General features: G+C 50.6%; 1 protein-coding gene across 5 annotated transcripts; it reads left to right on the top strand.

Moving 5' to 3' along the window:
• The first annotated feature begins 589 nt into the window (after nt 1-589).
• LOC104330521 (excitatory amino acid transporter 4-like) lies at nt 590-26032 on the top strand. Of its 5 annotated transcripts, XM_075444271.1 has the most exons (12): nt 590-792; nt 11273-11530; nt 12403-12540; nt 13354-13558; nt 14433-14475; nt 15082-15422; nt 17713-17946; nt 19018-19212; nt 19665-19799; nt 21223-21326; nt 23647-23674; nt 24350-26032. In XM_075444271.1, exons 2-11 carry the CDS (start codon nt 11317-11319, stop codon nt 23649-23651), a joined length of 1614 nt encoding a protein of 537 aa, XP_075300386.1. In that variant the 5' UTR covers nt 590-792; nt 11273-11316; the 3' UTR covers nt 23652-23674; nt 24350-26032. The 5 variants fall into 5 exon arrangements, with proteins under 5 accessions (XP_075300386.1, XP_075300385.1, XP_075300383.1 ...); XM_075444270.1 differs by lacking the exon at nt 23647-23674; XM_075444268.1 differs by lacking the exons at nt 23647-23674; nt 24350-26032 and having other exon boundaries at nt 11278-11530; nt 21223-21597.
• Nucleotides 26033-27989: the final 1957 nt, after the last annotated feature.

The following is a 27989-nucleotide window of genomic DNA, read 5'->3' as shown; positions in this document are numbered from 1 at the left end:
CGAGTGAAGGCAGTGCAGGTGTTGCCTTCTTCCTGGAAAGCAGAGCCTGGCTCCCTGACAGGCGGTGTTGCCAAGGTATTTCCTTTGCACACGCGGTGAATTGATTCATCCTTGTGACTTGCCCAGCACACCAACCAGAAGTCACAGCGACTGAGCTGAGGCACAGGCACGTCCATCCCCTCGGGCTGACCTGGACAAACCCCAGGAGTGTGTCTGGATCGCGGTGGTCCTGCTTCCACAGGCTGGACTGGGGAAGGACCTGCCTGTGCAGGCTATCCAGCTGTGGCTGCTGGGTGGCTTTCTGCAGCAGCCACCCTCGTGGAAGGAACAGAGAGAGGGGCAGGAGTGAGATGGGGGTGAGATCCGGTTCTCATTTAACAGCTTGTCCTGCTGTCTGCTACTGCCAATTCTCGTTGCAGCTTGTGTGAGGAGGCAGAAGAAACTGCAAATACGCTGGTAGTGTTAAGCCCAGCATGGACTATATGCAACATCGTGGTGACAGGTGCTTTCTGTCCTCTGGTCTCCTGCAATCATCGAAGATTTTCTCAGTCTCCTCCTACATGCCACTCCCCCACCCCCTACTGCCATGTATCCTGAGCATATTACAGTCTTCCTTTCCTCTCTCAGGAGGTACTGCTCAGAGCTCTCTGCTAACGCTGTACCTTTCTAAGGAGAAAATCCTGCATCCTGCCTTTGAGCTTAAAGAACTAAAGAACAAAACAACTCAGAATAATCCCCCAAGACGAAAAAGACCCACTGCCCTTCCTGCTTGGCGACCAGCACTTGTTCCAGGTGAGTGGTTTTGTCAGCAAATCTGAATGCATGAGCAAGAGCGGTGCCAGGTCCAGGGGCTGAAGCAGCACAGGAGGATGGCAGGAGATTTCCTTGGCATATGCATGAGAGAGCAGCAGGGATAGCTCGCATCCTGCTTTAGGACAGGGGACTGCGCAGCGGGGAGTGCTTTAAAAGCGGGACTGTATGTTCTGGGCTGGGGTGAAATGCCTGGTGGGCAGCTGGAGAGAGACAACCTGATCACAGGACCTTAGCATGAGTAGGGAGCCATGGGGAGAGCAGCACTTGTCCTCCCAGTATCAGGCTCAGGCTCCAAATCAGCTGATCAGTTAATGCTCACTTTGTCACTGTAGAGCTTAGCTGGGCTGAAATTCCTGCCTGTTGCAGATTCCTCTCCCCTTAGCTGGTGTTCTCTCACAGAGATGGGTCAGTGGCTGGACCCTCGGCAGATCCGTTCTCCTCCTGGGTCCATTGTCGTGGTAGGAGCTGGCTGGGAGGGAGCTGGCTGCCAAGTAGTAAGTGGAAAATGGAGATGCCCTAGCACTTCACTGAGCAGGAAGCCCTGCCAGGGGCTGCTATAGCAACGCAAAGATGGCTGAGTTCATCCCAGTTGGACTTGTGCATGGAAATTTTCAGCATAGGCACTCTGGCTGCCTTGCTTTCAGCTTGTTCTGCCCTTCCCAAGGGCAAGCAATGGACCAGGCTGCAAAGGTTCCAGCAGCATGAGGGGTCAGGATGCCTCCAGCCAGGGGGTCTGTGAGCCCTCTCTACCCTGGTCCTCAGGACTGAAAAAAACCAGATAACAGCACAGTGGCTGGATTCAGTGCTCCTGACCACAGGCACCGAGCTACCGATGGGGGAGAGTGAGGCAGAAGAGGAGATACCCGCTCCTCCTTTGCCACCCTTGCACAGACGGACCCTTCAAAGCACCTATTTTACCTGGTGGTGGAGGGACTGTAGCTTCCTTCTCTGAAGTGCCAACGATCTGCCCAAAACCAAGTAGAACTTGATAGCTGCTAACTGGAACTGTCAGGCCACTGAGCAGAGCCCTGAGGGCGAAGCATGGCCCTGCCTGCCTTCCCTTGAGCAGCCTGGCACATCCCTTCCTCGCAAGGGCCGAGCCTTCCCTCCCTCTGCGCGAGGATGGGCTGTTTAACTTCTGCCCTCTCCCTAGGTGACCCAGCAGCAGAAGCTGTCCACCTTGGAAAGACTAGTGCAGCTTTCTCCGTGACCCCTTGCCTTGTCCCTCCATATCTGCCTAGCTTGTGCAAAGCTCTTCCCAGCTCCTCTCCTCCTGCAGAGATTCTTCCCTCTTCTCCCCCTTAGGGTGCTTCCCTGCTGCTACCTGTGGAGACTTCCCTCCCTGATAACCCTGCTGGTTTTGATGTTGAACATAATAGCAGAGTTTCCTTGGAGACAAGAGAAACAGTGGGCTCAAAAGTGCTGATTATTTCACAGTCTCTGGCTGGCTGTCAGCAAGGAAAACAAGAGAGCTGCATCAGCAGGGAAGAGGGAGCTGGGGTAGCTGTTGTTGAGGGGGATGCCTGGTTTCTGACGTGCTGTGCCAGTGCCATCCCTTCAGCGGCAAAGCTTGACCGAGTGCCACGCTGCACGCCCGTGGCAGCGGTGGGACGGTACGCACTGTACCAACACCGCTGCTTTGGGGTTGTATTGCCGCTCTTCCCCCGGTTCCTGGAGGCTGGTAAACCTGGGAGAGACTTTGCAGTGGGCATTTCTAATTTGGCTGACTTCTGTCAGTCCCAGGAGTAAAACTGACTAATTAGATTAACCAGTTGTGTGTTCTTCTACGCCGACATTAGCGATAGTGGAACAGCGATGTAAAGCACCAGCATTTCGATCACTGTCTCCCATCCATTTGTTCTGAGCAGTGACACCTGGGTTTCTCCCAGCCAGGAGCCTGAACCCTCTGGAGACTGGAGCTCTCCCCTGCTGTGTTGGCCACACAGTTTTTTGCCTTCCTTGGGGTTGGTTATGTGGCAATTGGCTGACATCTCTTGGACATGTTAACAATCAGAAAGCCATGCCAGTGCGCTACACGTAGGCAGAGGGAACAGGGCATGGGCTGACCAGTGATGCTCTGAGAGAACAAAGTGCGGGGCGAGAAGGCAGGTAAAGTCTTCACTTGAACTTTGCGTTGACTTTCTCCAGCCCCACACACCATGGCAAGAGTGCCTCGTACTGCCACGTCCTGCCAGTGGTCAGGACCTTCCTTGTCCCAGAGGAGCATCTCACAGCGGACCTGCTTGACCAACAGTTCCCCCTCTGCTGGGACACCCCTGGGGCCCTCGTGACAGGCCCAGCGTGCCAACAGCACTTGGCCACTTCCATGAAGTAGCATTTTCTTGTTTATCTTTCAGTGTGGTACAAGAGTGCTGTGCAGGGGTTGAAGGGGGAGGGAAGAGTGAGGAACCAGACCATGGCCTTGTACTAATTATACATGCAAATCAGCTCCAGGACACTGCCAGGGGCAGGGTGTGTCAGTGCTGTCTGAAAAGTTCTGTAAAGCCTTGTCTCACAGCACATCAGCAGAAGATGGAGGGATCACAGCATGGATGAGGCTGGCAGGGACGTCTGGAGGTCATCTAGTCCAAGCCCGCTCTGCTCAAAGCAGTCAACCACAGCTGGTTGCTCAAGACAGCATTCAGTCATCTTTTGAATATCTCCAAGGATAGAGACACCACAACCTCTCTGGGCAACCTGCTCCGGTGTTCAGTCTGCCTTACAGTTAAAAAGCCTTTCCTTGTGCTTAAGAATAATTTCCTGGTACTTCAGCTCGTGTCCACCACCTCTCATCTGGTCACTGGGCAGCACTGAGAAGGGTCTGGCACTGTCTTCTTCACACCCTCCTGTCAGGTATACATTGATAAGATTCCCCTGAGCCTTCTCTCCTCCAGGCTGAACAGTCCCAGCTCTCTCAGCCTTTCCTCATGAGAGGCACTCCAGTCCCTTCATCATCTTCATGGCCCTGCCTTGGACTCTGTCCAGTGTGTCCATGTCTCTCTTGTACTGAGGAGCCCAGCACTGGGCACAGCACTCCAGCTGTAGCCTCACCCGTGCTGAGCAGAGGGGAAGGATCCCCTCCTTGGACCTGCTGGCACAAGCATAGTGGAGTTTCTGGACCCTGGTGCTGGTCCTAGCTGGGACTTGCAGAGAGCTTGGGGTCCCAGGGGTGATGTACTGGATGGAGGTCCTGAGAAAAGGCTGCACTGTTGTTACTGGTTTGCAAGCATTTATTTTCATCTGGACCATGTAAAATAGCCAAATGCATTTCCTCTTCACCCAGCACAGTCTAACTCTGACCATGTCCTAGACAAAACCAGACTGAAGATCTTCTGGAGTTTCTCCTCATGCTCAGAGGGTTCACAGCCCCGTGACCGCAGAGGCTGTTGCATGTGACTGGAGCGAGGGCAGAGCCATGAGCAGGCATGGAGTAGATTTGTTTCCCGTAGGCGTAGATGTAGTTTCTGTTCCTGTTGTGAAGGAGTGCTAAGGCGTGCAAAGCTCTGTCTGGACAGTGAGTTTGGTTATAAACGTGACAGAGAAAAGGCTTAGCTGTGGGCAGCACAAGCTCTGCCTGTTCTCCCTGGCAGAAACTCAGTGCATCACTGCTACGCAGAGCTGACCCGCTCTGCCCAGCACCGCTGCCCCGACCTCGTGGGAGCTGTTTTCCACGTGGAACCGGGCCCTCTCTCAGCTGTGTAGCTCTGCCCATGGAGATGCAGCCCATCTCCTCCAGCTCCCACCAGAATCCTGCAGCCCTACAGGCACAGAGCACTGGGCGCTGCGCTGCGCCGGACACTCCCCAGGGTCAGACGCTGTTCCGCAGGGCTCTGCAGGGCTTCCCCAGCACCGTGGAACAGGTCGACGGAGAGTCCCAGTGCCTGCCCAGTGCACAGACCAGGTTCATGGCTTTCCTGCATAAAGACTCCCCTTAGCCCCTGCTGACAGCCCGACATGGGCACCGCGCAGGAGGAACTTGCTTCTGGGCTCCCATGGGTGCAAACCACCTCAATACAGAAGGGCAAAATCTTTCGCCACATGAAAAAAAAACCTAAGAAATACTTACAGCGAGCTTCTTGATGCTGCTGTTTGAATAACGGAGTGCAGGAATATTTCAGTGATGGCAGCTTCATAAAAGTCAAGCATTGGTTGGTTTTGCCAATAGAGAGATTCCAGTTGTGACGTCCAGTAAGAAACATGTTTCTACCTGTTTTGGTCTTGTCTGTCACCATAAGAGATCGCAAGGGGATCTTCCCTTTCATCCCACGATATATCCATTGCTATAAAAAGGATCATAGAATCATAGGATCATAGAATGGTTTGGGTTGGAAGGGACCTTAAAGATCATGTGGTTCCAACCCCCCTGCCATGGGCAGGGACATAAATCTGTGCATAGGTCTCTGCGGGGACCACACCAGTACCCAGTGCGGCTATTCTTACATTAGATCAGGAATGACTTCTTGCATCAGGGTCATAACACCCCTCTGAAATTCGCTGCTTGTCTTCCTGCGGACTGCAGGCCTCTTTCATGGAGATCTGCTCAGCTCCTCATGATCTGCAAGCTCCCTTTTGAGGGATGAGGGTTTAAAAAATCTGGTTGATCTGACAGTGAGGTTACATCCTTACTGACGTGTTTCGTTCTTTCATCAGATGCATCTGCAGGTTGCCTTTCCTCCTACAGCTCTCCCTGGTTCTCCAGTTTAACGAGCTGGCCTTTTCTTGGGGAGAGGGCTGTGGATAAGGCTGTGGGGGGCTGTGTGCCTTTAAAGAGTCTAGTCAACGCATACGTTCAAGATAATATTTCAAGAAGTTTCTCTGCTGCGTGCAATATTTTACTCTCCATTTCCAAGTTTGGAGCAGCTTGGTTCCAGGGGATGAGACTCTCCCCACACGACACCGGGCTGCAGCGGGGCGATGGGTGCAGAGCAGAGCTCATCCCGGCTGCCGGGGCTGTTTCACCCATGTCCTTGCCACCACAGATGGACGGGCAGACTCAGGTTTGTGCCCACCATTCCCCCCTCTGCAAATGTCAGAAAAACTTGTGAAAAACCGCTCAGGAGGTGGCAGCCTGTGGGCATATTCACATCCCCTCGCACAAGTCTAAGAGCGAGGATACCCATCAGAAAATGAAAGGAGTTTCACGTTCTGAGATTGCTTACATCCTTTTTACGATAAAGCAGTATTTAAGGACAAGGGTGCATGTGGGGACCAAAACTGTGAAATTTCTGATGAGGGGGTGCAGACATGCCCTGACGCTCCCACACGTAGCCCTCCAGCGAAACTGCCTCGCGGTGAGCGTGCGATGGCGAGCTTCTCTTCCCTTCAGCCAGGATTTTATCACCTTCTGTCTTTAAAACACGTTCATGGGGAGGTGCTGCACACTGGGTGGTTTCAGCTTTTCTGACGTTGGCTGCTTTAGCAGAGACAAGGCATAAGAAGGAGGGGTGTTCTTCAACATACAGTACAAGTGGGAATAGATGCACCTCAGTTGATTCAGGGATTTCATGTTTTCTGGCTCTTTATAGGTCCTTCAGCACTATTGTCCTCCTCCCCTCATGCTGGAAATCTTCTCCCTGCGTAGGTGGGAAGATAAGCACACAAAAAATCTGCAAAGAGCAGGAAAAAAATATATAGTGCAAAGATCTTCCTTCCCCATTTTTTACTTTCACCGTCTTTTGACTGATATCCCTAAAATGGCCAAAATCCCACTGTTTCTGTGAAACCTCATTGTCAGGAACTAGGCATTGGTTTTGCAACACTGAACTTTCTTGCAAAATATCCTGTGCTTCCCGGTTCTGGCCTTGAAGTTACCTCCAGAAATGCTCTCTCAGATATCTCAGTGCTTCTGGCAGAGTGGAGTCTGGAGAAGCAGCCCTGAATAGGAGAACCTTCATCAGGAGAGCAAAGCCACCTTCTTCCTCACAAGAAGGAAGATCCAAGCCATCGACAGACCGTTAATCTGCAAGAGTATTTTGGTGACTTGCTGCAGCAGTTTGCAAACTTCCAGCTGATGCAACAGAGAATATTTACACAATTTCAGGCCAGCGATGCAGAGGGAATGGGCTGCGGAGGGGGCCGCTGTGTTGCAAAATATGCAGATGGAGAAAGGGAGCAAGTCAGCAAGAGGGTGGGGACATCACAGGAGCAAGTTCTGCTGCTGAGTTCCTTCTGTGTGAGTGTTGCTCTGAGAAGCCTGTGGAGCATATGGTGGAACATGGGATGGAATGACTAATCCTGAACTTTCCCATATCAAAACAGAAATTTCATATTTTTTGCACAAAAATACGTTTTCCAGTACACGTGGATGGGGAGACATCTGGAGAAAAGAGCAGGTGAGTCCCTCTCTATATGAGTGGGTTCTGCTCCCCCCTTCCCTGTGCAGGAATTTGTGCCGTTGCTGTGGTATGGTCCAACTCTAAGAAAGGTGAGGTCTGGAGGAGAGGTGAGTCTGCATTTCTGCACTCCTGGCTCAGCGCAGGTCTCCTTGGGTCACCATGGTGAGTGGGAAGCCTGGTTTGCATGTAGCGAGCAGTGACGGGCGATTGCAGCGCCGTCAGTGTGACTGTTCTCACTTCGCTAAGGAGATGAGAGCTTTGCATGTCAAAGGTAGCACTTTGTCTCACCAAGGTGTGCAGTGTTGGTTGATGAAGAGTGAGTGGTTTGGGAGAAAGAAAGCGAGTTTGGGGGGTTTGAAACTATCTGTGGTGGTTCTGCTTTTAGAAGTGATTGCCCTAGCTGGTAATCGGTTCTGCCGTAGGAAGCTGCGCTGCATCCCTGCCGCCTGGAAGCCAGCCAATGTTATTCCAGTCTCCAAGAAGGGTGTGAGGGAAGACCCAGGGAACTACAGACCTGTTAGTCCAGCCTCAGCACCTGTAAAACTATGCATACAGGGTGCTATTGAAAGGCATTTAAAGAACAACGCCATCGTCAGGCACAGTCAACATGGGCTCACAAAGGGAAAGTCCTGTTTAATTAATTAGATCTCCTTCTATGATTAGGTCACTCACCTCATGGATGAAGGGAAGGCGGTGATTGTAATTCTTCTGGATTTTCATAAGGCTTTGGATACTGTCCCTCTCAGCATCCCTCTGCAGCAGTTGTCCCGCTGGGAGATGAGCAGGCTGACGGTGCGCAGGGAGACGCAGTGGCTGGACGGCCGGGCTCAAAGGGCTGTAGTGACCGGGGCTGCGTCCGGCTGGCGACCGGTCACTGGCGGTGTTCCTCAGGGCTCAGTCCAGGGGCCAGCGCTGTTCCATATCTTGATCCATGACCTGGATGCAGCAGCTGAATGCCCATTAGCAAGCTTGCGGATGAGCCCCACCTGGGAGGAGCTGCTGAGGGACGAGAGGCCTTGCAGAGGGGTCTCCATAGACCGGAGCGTTGGGCAGTCATCAGCGGTGTGAAGCTGAACGGATGCAAATGCGGGATTCTGCAGCTGGGGAGGAGTAAGGGCGGGCACAAGTGTAAATGGGGAGCGGGGTGTCTGGAGAGCAGCCCTGCAGAAAGGGCTCTGGAGGGGCTGGTGGGCAGCAGGCTCAAGAGGAGCCAGCAGTGTGCCCTGGAAGCCAAGAGGGCAAACCCAGTTGGGGGGGGCATCAACCCCAGCATGAGGAGATGGTCAAGAGAGGGGATTGTCCCGCTGTATTTAGAATTGGTGCGGCCTCACCTGGAGCACTGTATGCAGCGCTGGGACTCACCATTGGAGAAGGATGTGAAGGTCCTTGAAAGCCTCCAGAGGAGCGCAACCAAGCTGGCACCAGGGCTGTAAGGCACGTCCTCCAAGGGATGGCTGAGCACTCTGGGTTGGTCTCGTTTGGAGAGGAGGAGGCTGAGGGGCGACCGCATTGCTCTGTGCAGCTTCCTGAGGAGGGGATGTGGAGAGAGAGGTGCTGGTCCCTTCTCCCTGGGATGCCACGATAGGACTTCAAAGCTGCACCAGGGGAGGTTCGGACTGGACATTGGGAAGCATTTCTGTACCAAGAGGGTGCTCAAACACTGGACCAGACTTCCTCGAGAGGTGGTCAATGCCCCAGGCCTGTCAGTGTTTAAGAGGCATTTGGACAATGCCCTTCATAACATGCTTTAACTTGGTCAGACTTGAACGGGTCAGGCAGCTGGGCTAGATGATCATTGTAGGCCCCTTCCAACTGAAAGATCTGATTCTATTCTATTCTATTCTATTCTATTCTATTCTACTCTATTCTACTCTATTCTATCCCTCCAGCTACTGACAGCACAGACAATTACTTTTCAGTAGTAAGCTCAGGGACAGACATCTGGAAATCCTGCAGGCAAAAGAAGATAACATGGATCACAAAAAGAATTATTCAGGAAGTCTGTGGTGGCAAAGGGTGAGATGTGAGAGGTGTCCTCTTCCTTGTAGGGCCAGTGATGCCAGTAACTGGCAAGACAGGAGGATACAAGATGTGTGCAAGTCCTGGCTCATTGGAACCTAACAGCTAAGAACTTTGTCCAACCCTACATGTGAGAGGCCACTAAATAAAGAATACTAGTCTATTCTAGGGCACAGGGGACTGAATCCATAGTTTCTTAACCTGCTGTGAACTGAAAGAATATGTACTTTGCCGTTTCTTTTTCTCATGCATAGCTGTGAAAAGTAGGAGGACTGGCAGTGAAAAGAAGGAAGACAGGCAAAGTTTTCGCCCAGTTTGATGTATATTGGCTCCATCGACAGATAAATGCAGGGTGGTGTAATATGAAAGTGAATGAGTGATCAAGCTGGAATCAGCAGACCGAAATCCACAGAATGCTGTTTGCTAATCCCAAATCTTGGGTGACCACAGCAGCACTGCAAGGTTCCTGCAGCAAAAGCCCAGAACCCTTGCCAGTGGCCTTCACACAGCTTAGCTTTGGGGCGTCTTAGAGTGACTTGGCTGGGCCATTTCAGGGGTCTCTCCACTGCTCTGGACCTCATGAAGGCATCTGTGCAAACAAGTCTTCCATCAGAATGGAGGTTTTCCTCCATCTGTCTGTTGGAAATGACCTTGCAATGGTGTACCATGAACCAATTCCTCTATCAGGTGATGTCTTCAGTTCACAATAGGCATTTATCCAGGTCCAAATGGCAGACACTAGATTTGTATTTTATAGAGAATGTAATCCCAGTAGTGATGGTTTCTTTGACTTAAATTTAGGATTGCAAATGGAGTAGCTCTTATTTGACTTGCAACACCCAAGAAAGGTCTTTCAGCATCTGCTGATGTGCTAAGGTGGCTTTGTTCTTCTTTGGTTTCATCTAGTCTTGTATCTTCTTTGCAAACTTCTGGGAACAAGAATCGTTTCCAGACCTTGTATCCGGCAAGACACAGTGACAGTAGGAAAATGGCACCTGCATAGTCAAGCAGTAATCCTCCTAATGACAAGAACTGTTGGATTGCTGGTGCCTTCTAGCACTCCAGAGTGGACTTTTCTGCCTGTGTAGCCCCTTTGTTCTTTTGCACGGAGGAATATAGGAATAATCGTGAAAAATAAACAGTTAAAGAACAGTAGGCTGCTCCAGGCCTTGCAGCCAGTAGGTAATGGAGCAGAACTGGTCCTTTATTTACCTCTTTGGAATAGGTTTGATCTCGGCCTTAGTATTTGTGAAGTCAGGACAGCAGGTTAACCCCATCAGTGGAGTCTGACGAGAGATACTACTTGAAAGTCCAGTTGTGCTTCCAAGGGAAGTCAGTAAAGCATTATCCGCAGGCTCCACAGAAGCCAAAGGCATAGTGTTCCTTTCTGCAGAAACAGCCGGTGCCACTTGCTGTCATGAAGAAAACCTGTTCTGGTAGGGGCCTGCCCATCTAGGAGCTATGTCAGAGATGTTGTTTGCTGCTTGGTCTTGTTTGGAACAGCTTGTGTACAGGAGCTGGTTTTAGTGCCAGGTGATAAAAATTCATTCCTGTCTAAACTGATAAAACTCCTAAGAACAAGCCTGGGTGGCTGCCCAGGCCACCACAAGCCGCTCCTCGGTGCAGGCTGGGTGCTACAGAAGCCAGAGCTTCTCCAGAGACAACAGAGCAGTCGTGACAAGACCCTGGCAGCCCTTTAGATGTCTTTCCTCAGGGTCTGTTCCTTGCAGAGGGGCACAGGAGCTCATTAATCAACGCTAAATAAACCTGCTCAGGCTGCCCAGAGGGACTGTGGAATCTCCTTCTCTGGAGATATTCAAATCCCGCCTGGACGCGGTGCCGTGCAGCCTGCTCTGGGTGAGCCTGCTTCAGTGGGGGGTTGGACTGGGGGATCTTGATATCCCTGTTCACTGCAGGGGGGTTGGGCTAGATGACCTCTAAAGGTCCCTTCCAACCCAAAGCATTCTATGAGTCTATGATTCTATGATCCCCAGAGGTCCCTTCCAACCCCTGCCATTCTCTGATTCTGTGAAATGACCTAAAAATGAAGGCAAGGTGTCAGGTGCTGCAGCTTACGCTTCCCCTCCTGTGTCCTCCTTGCCCAGTGTAGGCAGAGCTGTGCCTTGGGGACCGAGCAGAGGTGCTGACCATGAGCGAGCAGAGCCATGTCAACAGCCTGTTCCTCAACGAGGACGCAGCCAAGCGGCTCAACACCGAGAGCCGGGTGCAGCGCTTCCGGCAGGCCGTGCAGAAGCGGGCGGCGCGGGCCAAGAAGCGGATGTACAGCATCACTGCTGACAGCGCTAAGAGCTTCTTCAGGAGAAACGCTTTCGTCCTCTTCACCATTGCTGCAGTCTTACTAGGTAGGGAGCTGGTGGCAACACCGGGCGCCATTTATAAATGCGGGGAAAAGTTTGTTTATTCCACAAAGATTTTGTTTTATCATAATGATTTGGCTGGGCAGGTGAAGCTGATGTGCTGGCAGCTCAAAATGCTCTCCAAATCTGAAGTACCTTTGTGTGTAAGGACAACAGACCTTGCAGAGCGCATGTGTGAAGGAATCCTTGTTGATCCTTTCTGTCTGTAGCCTAGGAATAGTCTACAACAGCAATCAAAGATGACCCAGTTCTACCAATCATAAAAAATTATCCAGGTTTGTTCAGAGGCCTCTTGCAGGTGCAGCTACAGGCACCAGGGCTCTTCAGCTTCACCCCACAGCTTTAGCCTGACAGTACCAGAAGGGGAACTGATGCAAAGGGCTGTGACACAATGCAGACTGAATCTGCCCAGCAGAGAGTGGGTTGTCCCGCGCTTTTGGTCCAGGCTATATGTATCTACCTCACTGGCTGAACTCAGCTTTAAAAGGTGGGTGGACAAAGTCTCTGAACTGTGTAGTCACACTTAGGTTAGGCTGGGACATCATATCTCTGGTCACAGCATTTTTGTGTTCATGAGCTTCCAGGGGACAGACCCAGAGGAGCAGCAGACAGAGCAACAAGGAGAGCTGTGGTTTAGCACGAGGATCCTGTGCATAGAAATATGTCAAAGGGAGAGAGAGAGAGCATACAGTAAAAACTGGATCATAGCCTTTTAGACAAAGAAAGAGCATTTGCTCCTTTGGGGAGAGGAGGAGCTGAAAGGAGATGAGAAAGAGAAAAGCCACACTGTAGGACTGAGGGACAGACCACTGGATCATGCTGTCCCATTTCCATTCTCATCCCTTGCTAATCCACAGGGATCATCTTGGCATTTTCCCTCCGGCCCTACCAGCTGACCTATCGCCAGATCAAGTATTTCTCCTTCCCCGGCGAGCTGCTGATGCGTATGCTCCAGATGTTGGTTCTTCCTCTCATTGTCTCTAGCTTGATTACAGGTAAGAAGTGCTTTCTGCTGCTTTCAGCCAAGCAATAATCAGCAAAGACAGATGCTAGATGTTGTTGGAGTCTCCCCTTGTGCCCCAGCTGGAAGTGCTTGGATTAGTTTGGCTAGTAGTGACAAGCCTGAACCTACAGCTGAAGTGAAAATGGTTCACACTCATACCCGTGCTAGCTCAGTAGTGGGGAAGGAAGGCCTTGTGCTTTCTCAGAAGACTAGGGAGGACATAATGTGGTATTTCTAATGTCCAACACGAGCACTAACAAGGATTTCATCCTACGTAACCTCAACCATCAACAAGTTTATTGCCCAGGTCAGCTTCATGTTTTCTCCAGGCTAGGGAAGGTTAATTCATGTCAGTCCAAAAAAGCTGGAGTTGATCACCAGGTGGAAAGCTTGTTTCATCCAGGTCCGCACAGAAGACATGCAGGCCAGCCAAGCTTTGCAACAACAGAAAGGACAGCAAGGCATCGCACCTGCTGAAACATCCCACCATGAGGGACTTAAAGGCCCAATGTACTGGGAGGGGATTATTTCCCTTCTGAGACCTTCAGGAGGAAATTGCTATATTCTCAAATGCAGCTTAAGACCCACCAGTACTATGCTTCTTCATAACCACAAGTCACATTCTCCTATATGAACATCACCTTGGAGCTCCAAAGTCTGTCCCTTGTATTCTGTGCTTCCTGGAGACCCCAGTTCCCTGTCCAACTCACACACGTGCCCTGCACACTTTGAATCTTCCCTGGGCTTCTTCTTTCCCTCTAAGACAATAGACCTTCTCACCTTATCTCTCTGTGTGACTCCCCAGGAATGGCCTCACTGGATGGCAGAGCTTCGGGGAAGATGGGGATGCGGGCTGTCATCTACTACATGGTGACCACGATCATAGCAGTCTTCATTGGCATCCTCATGGTGATCATCATTCACCCAGGAAAAGGATCTAAGGACAAGCTTCACCGAGAAGGCAGAATTGAGCAGGTGCAGACCACAGATGCCTTCATGGACTTGGTGAGGTAGGTCAACAAGATGGTCTCATCTTGAGACCCCATCAGTGAGGTTACATTCCTCCACAGAATGTCCTTTTGAAGTGTCACAGCTTTACTCATACACTCTTAGGGAAAGAGGGTAATGGCTGAGTCTGACCCTGTCTCCTAGCTCAGTCTAGCTAACTGGCTTTGCCACTCTGATATTGAATGCTTGGCCTGGAGCTCTGGAGTCCAGGCCTTCTGTTACTGGTATTTATGCAAGAGACCAAGGTGTGCTCAGCAAAACAAGTAATGAAAGCTACCAATGACCACATGCCCTTCAGAAATTCACCCAGCAAAGGCTACTCTAAATATCCGTCTTCACTGACCCAAGGAAACTGAGGAAGTGGTTCCCGAGACATTGTCTCTCTCTCCCTTGCTGTGACCTTACACAGTGAATTGCAAAGCTGTACCACCTCAAGTGGGGTCAAGCTATGTTTCTGAGGTACAAGGTAACAGACAGCTCAAATGGCAGCTGTAGATGAGGCTGAGAGCAAGACAGCGTGTTAAAAACATTAAAAATTGTAATACAGTATTGTTTCAAGGTTCAGTTGGGTTTGGTGACGCTTTTACAATGGACCCATATTCCAATGCTGTATCTGTGTAGTCTCTTTCCTCACACATGAAATACAACCTGCAGTGGGAGTCTGAAAAGATGCAGGAGGGTGCCTAGCTTCAGATCAGCACATTCCCATCTTCTGTCAGTCAGTCTGAAAGGGCTCATCTGCTCTGTAGGCTGAGCTGGTGTTGTGAGAGCTGTGGCCTGAGACAGTGCTCCAGGGCAGAGGTGTGGGCCAGGAAGCCCATGTTTTCCTGCCAGGCAAACAGGACAATAACTCTTTCCTTGTTTTATCTACTGCAGGAATATGTTCCCGCCCAACCTGGTAGAAGCCTGCTTCAAACAGGTATGGAATCCCACCTGGCCTAGCACTTCCCTTTGTGCCCTGTGCCCTAGACCATGGCCCAGCCTACTTCTCTGAGGGATGGAATAGCAGCTGCTTTGTACTGCCTTCACATTTCTCCAAGTCTGACTGCTCCAGGAGGCACTGCAGCCATTAGTCTGTATTATAGCATCCCCCATGCAAGCTTTTCAAGCTGTCTGCAGATGGGGGCTTCAACCTCCGTCCCACCCCACACTCAGAGTCAAGAAGGCTTTCTGTGGTCTTGCGTAGTGGGCTTGGACTGGCAGTGAAAGGAGAGCAGATTCTCCAAGGATTTGTCTCTTCTGTAGTGCTGTTGCACTTGGAAGCAGTGTAAAGAGTTAGCAGAGAAGCCTTTATCTTGGTCCTAGGGATATGAGATGCTCCAATGGTCTCTTTTCACCTTCAGTCCTATGAACTTTGTGATGAAAGTACTAAGCTAGGGAGCTTAAGAATAGGCAAGGCACGTTTCCCACACAGGTCAGCAGTGAACTTGCAGTACTCTCCATTCTTTAGGAAAGAGTCTAGCATGTTGTCCTGAGCTTCTGAAGCAGGACCTGTGAGTGCATCTGACCATCTGTGTCTTTTCAGTACAAGACGCAGTACAGCACCAGGGTCTTCACCAGAACCGTCCTCCACAGCAGCAATGTCACAGCAGGTGTGACAACTACTCAGATCCCTGTGCCTGAGAACTTCACTGGCATCCTGGAGAACATCACTCATGCCCTGGGGACCGTCTCCGAGGTGCTGACCTTTGAAGAAGTCATTCCCATCCCGGGCTCAGCCAATGGGGTGAACGCGCTGGGGCTGGTAGTGTTCTCCATGTGCTTCGGTTTGGTGATCGGCAGCATGAAGCAGAAGGGACGGGCCCTGCGGGAGTTCTTTAACTGCCTCAACGAAGCCATCATGAGGCTGGTGGCCATTATCATCTGGTGAGGAGCACGGCCGGTTGGAGCAGGAGGTCTGCAGGTGCAGTTTCCGCTGACCTGATGAGAAGTGGGGTAGATTTAAGGATGACATGCATAGGAAAAACAGATGGGCACAGCTCTCCTTTGGCTCCATCAGGCTGAAGGGAAAAGTCTGGATGGGATATTTGTTCACATTTCATTTCCTGTTTTTTGTTTTTACCTTAGAAATATCAGGTACACCAGGACTTGCTTTCCTTGAGGCTGCTGGAAACATCCTTGGAAGACCAGAGAGCTGGAGTGGAAGATCTCTTAGCCTTACCAGCAGGGGTAGGGTGTGAGGCTTTCCCACCAAGAGCTTTCCTTCCAGCTATGTTCCAGGAGTCTGACTTAGCTGCAAGTCGCAATAACCTATCACCACTTTGCAGCTACTCAGGGTGGCACCCGTATGCATTAGCTCTGAGAGCTGAGTGGGATTGGCAAGGCCAACTCAGAGTTGCTGCCTTTTAATTTGAGGTCCCCCAGATCCCAGCTCCTATAGAGCTCAGCTGCTTGTTGCTTTCTGTGTAAGGCTGCGTGTGCTACATAGTCCAGATAAGCAAAGCATTGCTGAGACGAGTTTTCTCTAGAAGGCAGGATTTTACCAAATCTTGTTATTTTAAGCTCTTCATCCTCTGTATCCTCTAAGATCTCTTAGTCAGGGTCTGAACAGGAGTTTGCGGTAGGTACCGCGAGACAGGAGAAACGCGGGGCTGGCAGAATACATGGAAGTGTCTGACAGGGAGGGGATCTGTCCGTCCTGCACCCTCTCCCATGTTAGATCACTCTGGCTTCCATTCCCTGGTCTTGTAGTCACAGCCTTTTATCTCAGAGCAACATCCTGGGCACAGCGGGACAGGCCTTACGCAGAAAGACGCAAAGGGGAAGAACAACCCTGAGCTCGCAGTAGAGCACTGGGGAGCCCCAGCCCCTCTGGGATCTCTTCCTCCATGGATGAGCCAGAACTTGGGGCTTTGCTTTCCTAAGAAGAGATAAAAGTTGCCTGAGGGCACAGAAGGGACAGCATGGGCGCAGTGGAACAAGTAGACCTGCACGCTACTCCCAGAGACAATCTCAAGGTGCCTTCAACACCCCCTCCTTCAGCTCCCCCTTGCAGTGAAGAAAGCAGGGTGTGGATGCATAGCACGTTGGTTCCACGCAGTAGGTAGTGTCTGGAGAGACCTCCTGACTTACAAATCCTGCTGGCACAGGAGGCAGGACTGTCAGCTGCAACCTAGCACTCCTTCCTGAAGCCACAGTCTGCAGAGCATCTCCCAGGAGCTTGTTTTTCCTGGGGAGATCTGGTCACTAGCTGCAGCCAAGAATGTCTTCTAAGCAGAAGGTCAGAGGAAATGAAATATTTGTGAAATCCTTTCCTGAAACTTTTCCAAACCTCCCAGGCTAAGTTGGAGTTTGGCATGTGGACCTCTGAGCCTTGTGCATGAATTGCATGTGAGCTCTTGAGCTGCAGAGGCCAAGCCCTAGGAGGTGTGGCTGTGGAGGTGGGATTTTCTTTGGTCCAGTTATTTGTCCGTGTTTAGTTTAGTGCCCATGATATTCTCCGTGTCTGTGTCATGGCTTCCTCTCTGTGGAGCCTCACTGCTGCTCATGAGATGCATTGTTATGGAGGGGGTAAAAAAGCCACAAGGACTGGAAAGGGTAGCAGTGTAGCTCAAAATGGGTTTTTATATAAGCCATGGCTGCTTTCACAGGCGTTGGTGTGCCCAGTCCCTGCTACACCAGATATGGATTCCCTATACGTTCCTGTTCCCTAAATGTGAACGTCTGAAGATAGCAAGGCTGATATCCCAGAGCCTATAGGACACTGTTGCTTTTACTCCCCAATTCCCTGTTTCTCCTGTACTTTCTTGTGCCTCTCACTAAAAAAAAAAAACCTCAGCCCAAGCTCTGTTAGGAAAGGAAGGGACTCTGAAGGCTGCTATCCATAACCTCCCCTACCAATTCTACAAGGAGTGTTCTGGAGACTTGTAGGGAACCCAGAAGGAGGAGGAAACCTCCACCAGTGCCCAAGCTGTGCACACAACAGAGTGCTGGGGTCCCCGACACGCAACAAGTGCTGGGTTTTGATCATATGGTGAACGAGTCTCAGCTGACTCCAGGTTTCCGGAAAAGAAACCGGCAGTGTCATCCAGCAATGAGGCTCAGTGAGCACTTCTGGTGAGCTGGCTTGCTGGGGTTTGTCCAGACAGCATGGATTAAAGCTGATGTGAAAGTGTGGGTGCCAATTCTCAGCACTGGCCTTGTGTTTCTGCTGCAGGTATGCTCCAGTTGGGATCATGTTTTTAATTGCTGGCAAAATCCTGGAGATGGATGACCTAGCAGTGATGGGAGGCCAGCTGGGGATGTACACGCTCACCGTCATCGTCGGGCTCCTCATTCATGCCCTCTGCATTCTGCCACTGCTCTACTTCATCGTCACTCACAGAAACCCCTGGGTTTTCATGGCAGGGCTTCTGCAGGCTCTCATCACAGCCCTGGGCACGTCCTCAAGGTATGATGGCTACATAGGAGTAGGGTTGGGGCTGGTGTGGATACTCTGGGGCTGCTTCTCAGTGCTCCATTGCCCTCAGTGCAGCACTGCGGTCTCACAGTTTCTAGCACTAACAGCTTTTTGCACTGGTCCAGCCACGCTCATTTGAGAGTGAGAAGATTCCCACTCCCCTGCTCAAGAGCCCTAATCATGTGGCCATCTCTAACCATCAGTGCATGACCCATATTTCTACTTACCAGACATGGTGGTGACTCTGCTTGCAGCACCAAAATGCTGAACTCGGGACAAACATCAAATCCCACTGAACTGCAGCGTTATTCCCCACGCAGGTACCTCTCACACGGGTGTACTTGCTCACAGCTGCGCGTTCCTGTCTCCCAGGCACACACACTGCATGCGGCTGGCCCCAAACTCCCTCCCAGGAGCCCCGGGCAGAGGCACGAGCACCCGTACGTTCAGTGGTTCACACTGCCGTGCAACACGGCCAAAGCAAGGGACTGCAGGTAGCTGTTGTGTCACGAAGTGCCGTGTTTCTTGCTACGCTCAGTTCCTGGCAAGCACGTGACAGTGTCTCCCACGTGTGTTCTCACACTGAAACACACTGCGTTTCTCCTGCTCGTGTTCTCTTTCAGAAACAATTCTTGGCTTTCTCTGCAAGATATATTCTCACACATGGGTCGTTCTTGTCTTACGCACTGAGGGGGTGAGAAAGGGCTCAAGGTTATTTTTCATAGCTGGAAAAGGAGTTTTGGCCTTGAGACTCTGTCCTATATACCCTGAATCCTCCAGCATCACCTTCTTTTGGTGTTATACCAGCATCATCAGCCTCAAGGCTACACAGCCCCTCTCCCAGCCCCTTGAGGAAAGCCATGCCTGAATGTGCAACTGCAGCGTGCACCATATCTGAGGAAGCCTTGCTTAGACTGTTCTTTCTCCTAGCAGCTTCTGGCCTCTGGCTCACATGGCAGGGTGAAAAAGCAGGTGGGTAAGGTCATAAACCAGGCAGAGGCTTAGTCCCTCTTCCAAAGCCAGCATATACCCAGTTCATGTTCTTCTGTAAATTCCTTTCAGCTCAGCGACCCTGCCCATCACCTTCAGGTGCCTGGAAGAAAACAATGGTGTGGACAGGCGCATCACGAGGTTTGTTCTGCCTGTGGGAGCTACAATTAACATGGATGGCACTGCTCTGTATGAGGCCCTTGCAGCCATCTTCATTGCACAGGTCAACAACTATGAACTTGACTTCGGGCAGATCATCACAATAAGGTGATTTTTGAAAGAATTATGGGGCTACAGGAAGGGCTTCACGTTTCTTGGCTTATCTGAGGTGTGGTCAGGCTCTTCTTTTGCTCAGAAGATACAGTGAGGAAAAAAAAGTATGGAAAAGGAGGGTGGACTACACCTCCAGGTGTAGAAGCACATCTGATTTGGGCACCATGTCTTTGAGGCTCCACTTGAGCCCTTATGGCATTTCCAGGTCTGGGCCATCCCTTAGCTGGCGTGGCAGTGTGCAGTCTGTTACGGATGGGTGCCTGGGAGGGGGAGCCTGGCTGCTGTGGTGATGTCCCATCTGTCACCGTCCTGCTTGGTGACCGGGGCAGAAAGGCTGCCAAGATGTTTTGTAAATGATGAGTTTGAGCTACTTCCTGACATTTTTGCAAATGTGACTACCTCTTTTCTTCCCTTTGCTGATAGCTGTGCTCTCCTGTTCCCTCCAGCATCACGGCCACGGCAGCCAGCATCGGAGCCGCAGGGATTCCCCAGGCAGGACTGGTGACTATGGTTATAGTGCTGACATCGGTGGGGCTGCCAACCGAAGACATTACGCTGATCATCGCTGTGGACTGGTTTCTGTAAGTCCTCTGCTCAGCAGCAGGCACTGGTCTGCGCTCCCTGCCAGTGCTTACAGAATTTGTCTGCACTCCCAATGTCTCTGCTACAAGCGGTCTCAGTAACCTGGATCATTAAACTTAAAACACACCTGTATCCATGAGACCTTTGCACGGTAGCCCTCTCTGCCCAAGCTGGAGTCCGCACCATGTGAAGTGACAACAGAGGTGACTTGCAGATCGTCCTGGCCACCAAGCAGTATGTCCTTAGTTTGCTTTATCTTAAAAGGCACCCAGAAACTATCTGTCTCCAGACCAATAAGGACAGGTTGTGCCATTAATAAGCAAATTCACACTGTAGAGTGACAGTTGTGCGCTACCAAACATGGAACGTGGGATGAAACTGGGTTGTACAAAGTTGAGGAGTGTTTAGATGGGTGCAGCTAGTCAGCTGCATTGCTCCATTTCACCTTTCTTTCCCTTTTAAACCTTGGGACAGGTGATTTCACAGGAGTGCTCTTAGGGACTAGACTGAAGAATGCATTTGTGCACAGTCCTCACGCTCTCAGTCTTCTCAAACACAACCAGATCCTGACTCAGGGACATACTGTCAGTGTTTCCTTTGTTCTTCTGTATCTTGTATTGCTGGTTTGTAGCCAAAGGAGCCAAAGTCTGTTCCTAGCCATGGCTGAGCAGTTGGAAACAGAGTCTTGCCCAACGCTTCCACTTCTCTTGTGAACTGTGTGTAGGAACAGACTTGGCTGAAAAAGGCCCTGCCTCCTAAGATGCCAGGTTACCTCTTGTCCTATCCCAGAAACGTTGGTTTCAGTCAGCTACCAAAAGTCTTACCTGTTGTTGCCGCGGAAGCATAAGGTGGGTTGCTGGACTGGCGATGGCTTCAGCTCTTACATACAGCTGTGGTTGTGGAGAATGTCTCATCGCAAAGGGCGGTTTAGATTTGCCATGTCCCACAATCTGGTGCCTTGTCCTAGTGTGTACCGTCCGTGCTGCAGAAAAGTGGCTCCGCAGCGGTGCGAAGTCAGAGGTTTGCACCAGAATTTCTGCACTTTTTGTAAAACAAAATGCAACTCAAGTGTAACAGGTGTGGCGAGGTTATTTGAGTCTGCAGAAAGGCCTTAGCAGCCCTTTGGAAAGGAAACTGTCCATGTGGAACCACAATTACGTTTCCCTTGTTTTGTGGCAAGTCTAAAACTTTTCAATGAGAAACTGGGAATGCAAGAGAACGGGACTGAGTGTGAAGCCTGTGCACAGGCTATCAACTGAGGAAGGCTCGCTGGGAGTCATTTTCCTGTCAATGCTGAAGTGTCATTTTTTAGAGTGATCTGAAAAGTAGAAAAAGCGTCATTTAACATATTTCTTGAAATAGTCTTCATCCCCTTAGCTGTTACTAAGAAGCTATGTTTTGCTTTTATCTCTGGTTTTTCAGGGACCGCCTTAGAACGACCACCAATGTCCTGGGGGATTCTCTGGGGGCTGGCATTGTGGAGCATCTCTCCCGGCACGAGCTGGATGCGCAGGACTGCGAACTCGGTAATTCTGTGATAGAGGAGAAAGAGCAGCTCTCCCGCCTGGTTTGCCCACAGACCAACACCCTCAGGCACCCCAGGAGTGAGACAGCACTGTGAAATCGGGCAGCAGAGTGCAGATTAATGCTCTAAAAAGCCAAGACTTGAAACAGAAGTCCATAGCGGAGGACAGAGAAAGATCCATTCTCCAAGATGCACACTTTTCTCCCCCCTCTGCCATATGCAGCCTTCCCTGATCCCATTTCTCCCCCATCTCTTTCTGGCTGGCATTAAAAAGAAGAAAATTAAACTGCAAAGAAAGTTTTATTCCACAAAAGCCTGATTTAGTCGTTCTTATGGGGCCCAAGAGTTAGACCTGAGTGAAGAAGACTCAGTGAATGAGCTGGACTAGGAGCTCCTTCGTTTCTGAGCTGAAGTATGAGCACAGCTAAGTGGCGAGGTGGGTCGGGGACATTACCACCTATGGACTGGCACCAGAAGGTTGCCACGATGACTCCACCCCACAGGATCCAACTGCAAAGCCTTCCTTTGGTCTGCAGCTTCCCGCAAGCACGTAAAGCCGTTAGCTTTGGCCATTTGGAGATCGCTGGAGAGCCCCAGCACTCTTGTTCAGCCCTTCACTGGCAAGAGAGTTTATGATAAAGGCAGTGTCCTCCTTGCTCACAGTCCTGGTGTTTGCACAGATACGTGGATGATGCTTCTCACTCCTCTGGCAACCCTTCTGGCTGTAGATACTAGAGTCACCCAGCTCCTGAAGGAATGTGGGACCATAGAGCAGGGACAGGGCTTACTGTGCTGGCTGGTAGCACAGATGGGGGTCAGCAGGCTTTTCATTAGTGGAAGCTGCTAAAGGATTGTGAAAGCAGCGAACAATTAAAGAATTTATTGTATCTATTATCCAGCCTCTGAAACAGCTCTCCCCTCTACCAAGCTCTGCCAAACACCAGTTCACTTCATTTCTCTTTAGCAAGCTGTTCTCCTCTTGGTGAAACCAGAAGGGGAAATACAAGGTTTAAGACCAGTTTGCCCACCTGAGCGGGTGGGTGGTACCTCCATTCCAGGAATGACTCCCTGCCACCCCAGATGCGCTCAGAAAACAGTTTCACTCCTCGTCATAAGACTCCTAAGGAAACTGTTCCTTTGCTCATCTTTGGCTGTTTTCAGAAGTGACTTCCCTTTGCTCACATTGTTCTAGAATGTGCTTCAAAATATCTCTGTCTTTCTACAGCTCCTGATCTTTTATAGGCAGTACCCAAGCACTTCCAGCACTTGTACAAGTTTGCCAGACCCCAAACTTATAAATTCAGGATAAATTTCTCAGTTCCTACCAAGTGGAGCTCAGCTTCTGTTGAACACGCTTGGACGTAAGCCCACACAACATCCAGAATATCTCAGAGGCTCAAGCAAGAAGCAGGGACCTGCTTCATCCATGCTCTATCCCCCTTCCCTGGCACAGCCAGGAACACAGCCTGTATCTCTCACTTCAGCGAACAGGACCAGCAGGGCTCGCTCCATAATATCCAGGTCCATGAAAATCCAGAAAATGGATGTCTAGACACAACCAGGAAGATGGAAAGGACCCACAGTTTTGGGACTTCTACAGTGTAGCTGTCCTGCCTGAGAGGTGGCTAAGCCCAGAGCAGCAGCAAGCAGCCTCCTCTTGCACAGCTGAACTACCTAAACTGGGCAGCTTTTACTTGAGGTCTGTTCATTATTCCAGACCCAGTATTTCACTTAAACCCCTCTACCCTGGCTTTCCACACTGATCTCTTTCATCCAGAAGCCCCTCTTCATACTCTCAGTGGCGCTCCTAAGCAGACCTCGGGAAGGAAGACCTGAGAGGCTTTGCCAACCACAACTGCACAAGTGCCCATGCTTAGCTCCCCAGCACTAACACAGCTTCCTGAAACACGTTTCTTGAGATGTCCAGTGCCAGATCCTGAGGCTTTCTTTGGTCCTTCAGGAACTGCAGGATTAGATATTGGTGCTGCCACATTCCACATCCTGTAGGCAGAGTATTCTATTTTTATGGGCTGGATTGTTGTTGGGAATCGGAGATAAATGGCCAAATGCGTCTCTTTCACACAAAATTGGACGACAGAGGAGGGTGAACAGGAGTGTATTGTAGCTCCAGTTGGTATAGCTGGCCCCAGACCCTCAGGCAGCAGGCTGTTTCCTGACTGTGGGAGGCAGGTCGCTTATTCTGCCAAGTGATCTCCTGTAGCAGGGGGCAAGTGAGCAGGATAATAAATTGTTATCCTCCTCTGCAGCATTTTTTCATCTTGTATGAATACTATTATAATGTCTCCTCTTCTCCTTTCTAGACTAAACAGACCCAGTATACTCTCACAGGTAATAATCATTCACCTTCCTCTCCTCTGGACTTTTTCCTTGCTGTCCCACATCTTTCTTAAAGTGGAGTGACTAAAATTTGGCACAACATTCCAACCAAAGATTGATTAGTGCTGAGCGCTGAGAAAAGAATATTTCATGTACATTAAGATTTCGATCTTAGAGTCAAGCTGCTGTAGTTTAACAGCATGCTATGCATCAGCTGATCTGGATAACTGTCCGTGATGCATACGTACAGAAAATTCAAGTCTGTTCATCTTATCTTAAATCTTAGTGAGGTTAGACTCTTACTTTGATGAGATGGCTGTATCTAAAGACTGGATCTTAATCAAAGGGTTTTAAGATACGCTGCATTAGCTTGTATCTCTAGTGGGCTAAGGCAGCACTAGCTTATCATTGACACAGCTCGGCTGAGATGAGTCTAAACCTGCATGAAGAACAGACCTGCTTACAAAATCCAGTAAGGTGCTTTGTTTTTTCACAACAGCATGATAGCACTGACTCCACTCCAGTGGTAATACGTGATCATTCCTACATCATTTTCAGCAGAACTGCTGCCTAGCTAGTAATTTCCCAGCCTGTGTTCATGCAGTTGTTTATTGTTACCTAAGTACGTTATTTTATATTTGTCCATATTGAACTGCATCTTGCTTTTCTTTTCTTTTTCTGTTCCAGACTATTTGTCCAACTTTTCAAGAAAGCATTGAATCCTAATCCTGAAGAGACTTCCTGTATACAAAGGGCAAACTGACAGTTGAACTGGAAGAAAAGATCGCTGGATTGGACTCTAGCTCAACTGGGAATGAATTCTGGGAAGACGTAGGGCTTGGGTTATACAGCGAGTCGAACTGGATGATCACAAGGGTCCCTTCTGGCTTTGTAATATATGCACGTGCTTTCTGGTTTAGAGATATTGCAAAGGGTCCTTCCAGCCCGATCATTTTTAAAAGCTGTCTGGAAGGATCCGAATGATACCTTAATAAAATTCAGCAGGAGTCTAAGCTGTTTGCAGTTGCTGTTAGTGGATATGTAAATGTATCACAAAAGGGGCTCTCTGTACCACATCGCATCAGCATCATCTCAGATGTTCCCACGAAGTAGCGTACTCCCAGCCTTGCCATTTGTGATTTCCTGCTTCTGACACAAGATTAATGGAGCACAAACAAGTAGAGGCCTCATTTTCAAAGACTGCAACCCAGTGTCCCATGGGGAGTTTCAGAATTCAGCTGACAGTTTTTAGCTCTGGTGTTTACCCATGTTGTTAACCAGTTTATGATTGGGATTATCTATCTGTTTACAGTACCCGAACAGTAAAGTATTTCCAGGAATTTGCATATATATGTGTATACACCTCTCTCTCTACGTACACAAAAGGGGTGCGTGTGTACAAACATACTTACACACAGAGTTGGGTTTTTTGCTGCTAATCCAAGAAGGAAAGGCAATACTAAACTCTCACTCTGTAAAGCTGCATACTTCCTTTCGATGACCACCTTGCTTTACCCAACTAATCCATCCTTCAAACAACAGAGGCTATTTTACTTCATTCCAGTCATGAGTCTTCCAAAGCAAGGTTGACCAGGAAGAAGCTCAATGCACGCTGACCTTGAGTGGTAGCTGCTGGTGACGCAACAAGAACTTCTCAATGTATGGAGAAAATTCTCTGCTTCGTCTTCGACTTCCCTGTGCACCTCCCAAGGACCCACGTCCCCGCTGCGTCTGACTTGGCAGGCAGGCAGCCTTTAGGGGCTCAGCCAGGCATACGAAAGTGTTTGTACTCCTTCCAAACCCGGCACTGACCTTGTGCCAACTCAGCCTTCAAAAGTGGATAACTGAAAGTATTAAATCACTTTATCAAGTGTCTTTTTAAATTATCAGATATTTGAGAGTTTATGCAGTCTTTACTGCAGTCCTGCTGCTTCTACATGCAGGAGCTTTCCGACTTTCTCCTGTTTGCAAACAGATTTATTCCTAATGATTAGATGGGCAACATTTGGGATGAAACAGAGAGCTATCTCGATGCACACATACGTACCTGAGGAGCTCTGGGACTAGGACACATCTCTTCAAAATAAAAGAGAAAATCCATGAAGAATATGGATTTTCAGCTGACAGGCCACGTGTCACATCATGTATGTGATACGTGCACATTGTTTCAGGAGTCAGATCTGTCCATGAAAACTGCCCTGAAATCAAATGTCCTTCTTATGCTCTGACCGAGGAAGAAAGAGACAACTGGAACTCAGTGCTGTGCAGCGTGTTCGTAGCGTTCTGGCAGTCTGACTATGTTAATTCCCAAGGGCTTTTTCTTCATGCTGTGAGTTTCAGTATTAATAAAGATAGTTTGCATATTTGAAAAATAAAGGGAATTTTTTTCCACAATGCTTTGCCATGATGCCTTTATCTATTCTTTTTCCCCAGAACCACGACCTCACAAAGTTTGGGATGTTACTTTTAGCGTTATGTATTACACTTCCTTGTCACCGTGTGCCTATGACATGGGTCAAATACAAAACTCAGATTTTTAGAAGACCTTTCCCTAAAGCTTTTTCTTTGAGGCCATCTTTTGCATATGTCCATAAACTGGCAAAGCTGCATGAGGCTCCCTTCACGTGCAGCACACAGCACACAGGCGCGTAATTCCATCTGGGAAATCCACCCCAGAATAAAGTTATGTGGAAAAGGTCTCTGAGGCTTAAACAATACTGAGTTTACATTACTTTATCACATATGTGTATTATTTTATGTATGTATATACATAAAAAACATGTACACATACCTACATATATGTATTATATGTATGTGTATATATCTGATTTACAGAATCACAGAATCCCAGCATGGTGGGGGTTGGCAGGGCCCTCTGTGGGTCCCCCAGCCCAACCCCCTGCCCAAGCAGGGTCACCCAGAGCAGCTGCACAGCACCGCGGCCAGGTGGGGCTGGAATATCTCCAGAGAAGGAGACTCCACAGCCCCTCTGGGCAGCCTGGGCAAGGGCTCCGTCACCCTCAGAGGGAAGAAGTTCTTCCTCGGGTTCAGCTGGAGCTTCCTCTGCTCCAGTTTGTGCCCGTTGCCCCTTGTCCTGTCGCTGGGCACCACTGAACAGAGTCTGGCCCCATCCTCCTGACACCCACCCTGCAGATATTTATAAGCATTTATTAGGTCCCCTCTCAGCCTTCTCTTCTCCAGGCTGAACAAGCCCAGCTCCCTCAGCCTCTCCTCGCAGGAGAGATGCTCCAGTCCTCTCACCATCCTTGTAGTCCTAGGAGAGACATGGGCATGCTGGGGAGAGCCCAAGAAAGGGCTATGAAGATGATGAAGGGACTGGAAGATGATGAAGGGACTGGAGTATCTCCCATGAGGAATGGCTGAGAGAGCTGGGACTGTTCAGCCTGGGGAAGGGAAGGCTCAGGGGGAACTTACCAACGTATATAAACCCCTGAAGGGGGGTGTGAAGAAGACAGAGCCGGGCTCTTCTCAGTAGTGCCCAGTGACAGGACAAGAGGCGACGGGCACACACCGCAACACAGGAGGCTTCTCTGAACACAAGGAAACACTTTTTTACTGAGACAGCGACCGAACACTGGCACGGGGTGCCCAGAGAGGCTGTGGGGTCTCTGTCCTTGGAGATATCCAAAGGCTGTCTGGAGACGGTCCTGGGCAGCCATCCCTAGGTGACCACCGAGGCCGAGGCCTGCTGAGGGCCAGGGTGGGGCTGTGGCCACAGACACATTCCCGCCGCCCTCTGAGCCCTTTCTCCAGCGGGAGTTTATTTCATTGTCGGCTTTTTGGCCGCACGCCCCTTTCCCTGCCCGCTTCCCCGCTCATTTCACCCCGGACGGTTTGACACCCCCCAACCCACCCCCCCGTTTGGCGGGGCCGGGCCGCGAACCCGCGACAGCCGGCAGGGTTCAGACGTGCGCGCCGCCACGCGCCCCCCGGCAGGGCGGGTCCTGGCACTCCCGGCGCATGCGCGGCGCGGCGGGGCGGGGCGGGGGGCGGAAGTGGCGGAGGGGCGCGCGCCGGCAGTATGGCGGCCGCTCGCTGCCTGCGGCTCTGCGGGCGCTGGCGGCCGGCGCTGATGGGCCCCGCCCGGCGCCGCCACCTCTTGGCCGCCGCCTCCTCCGCGCTGCCCCCGGCCCCGCTGGGCTCCGCGCCGCCCGCCCGCGCCGCCTTCGGCACCGGCCCGCCATGGCAGCAGCGGAGCGCCGGCGGCCTGGCGGGGGGGGACGCGCCGGAGGGCGGCGGTGAGGAGGGCGGCGGCGGCGGCGGGCCGGAGGGCGGCGGGGCCGGGCCGGTCATAACGGCGCTGACG

Source organism: Opisthocomus hoazin, chromosome 27 (assembly GCF_030867145.1).
Source record: "Opisthocomus hoazin isolate bOpiHoa1 chromosome 27, bOpiHoa1.hap1, whole genome shotgun sequence".
NCBI lineage: Eukaryota > Metazoa > Chordata > Aves > Opisthocomiformes > Opisthocomidae > Opisthocomus > Opisthocomus hoazin.
The sequence above is the reverse complement of the archived record's forward strand: the minus strand, read 5'-3'. Positions and strand labels throughout refer to the sequence as shown.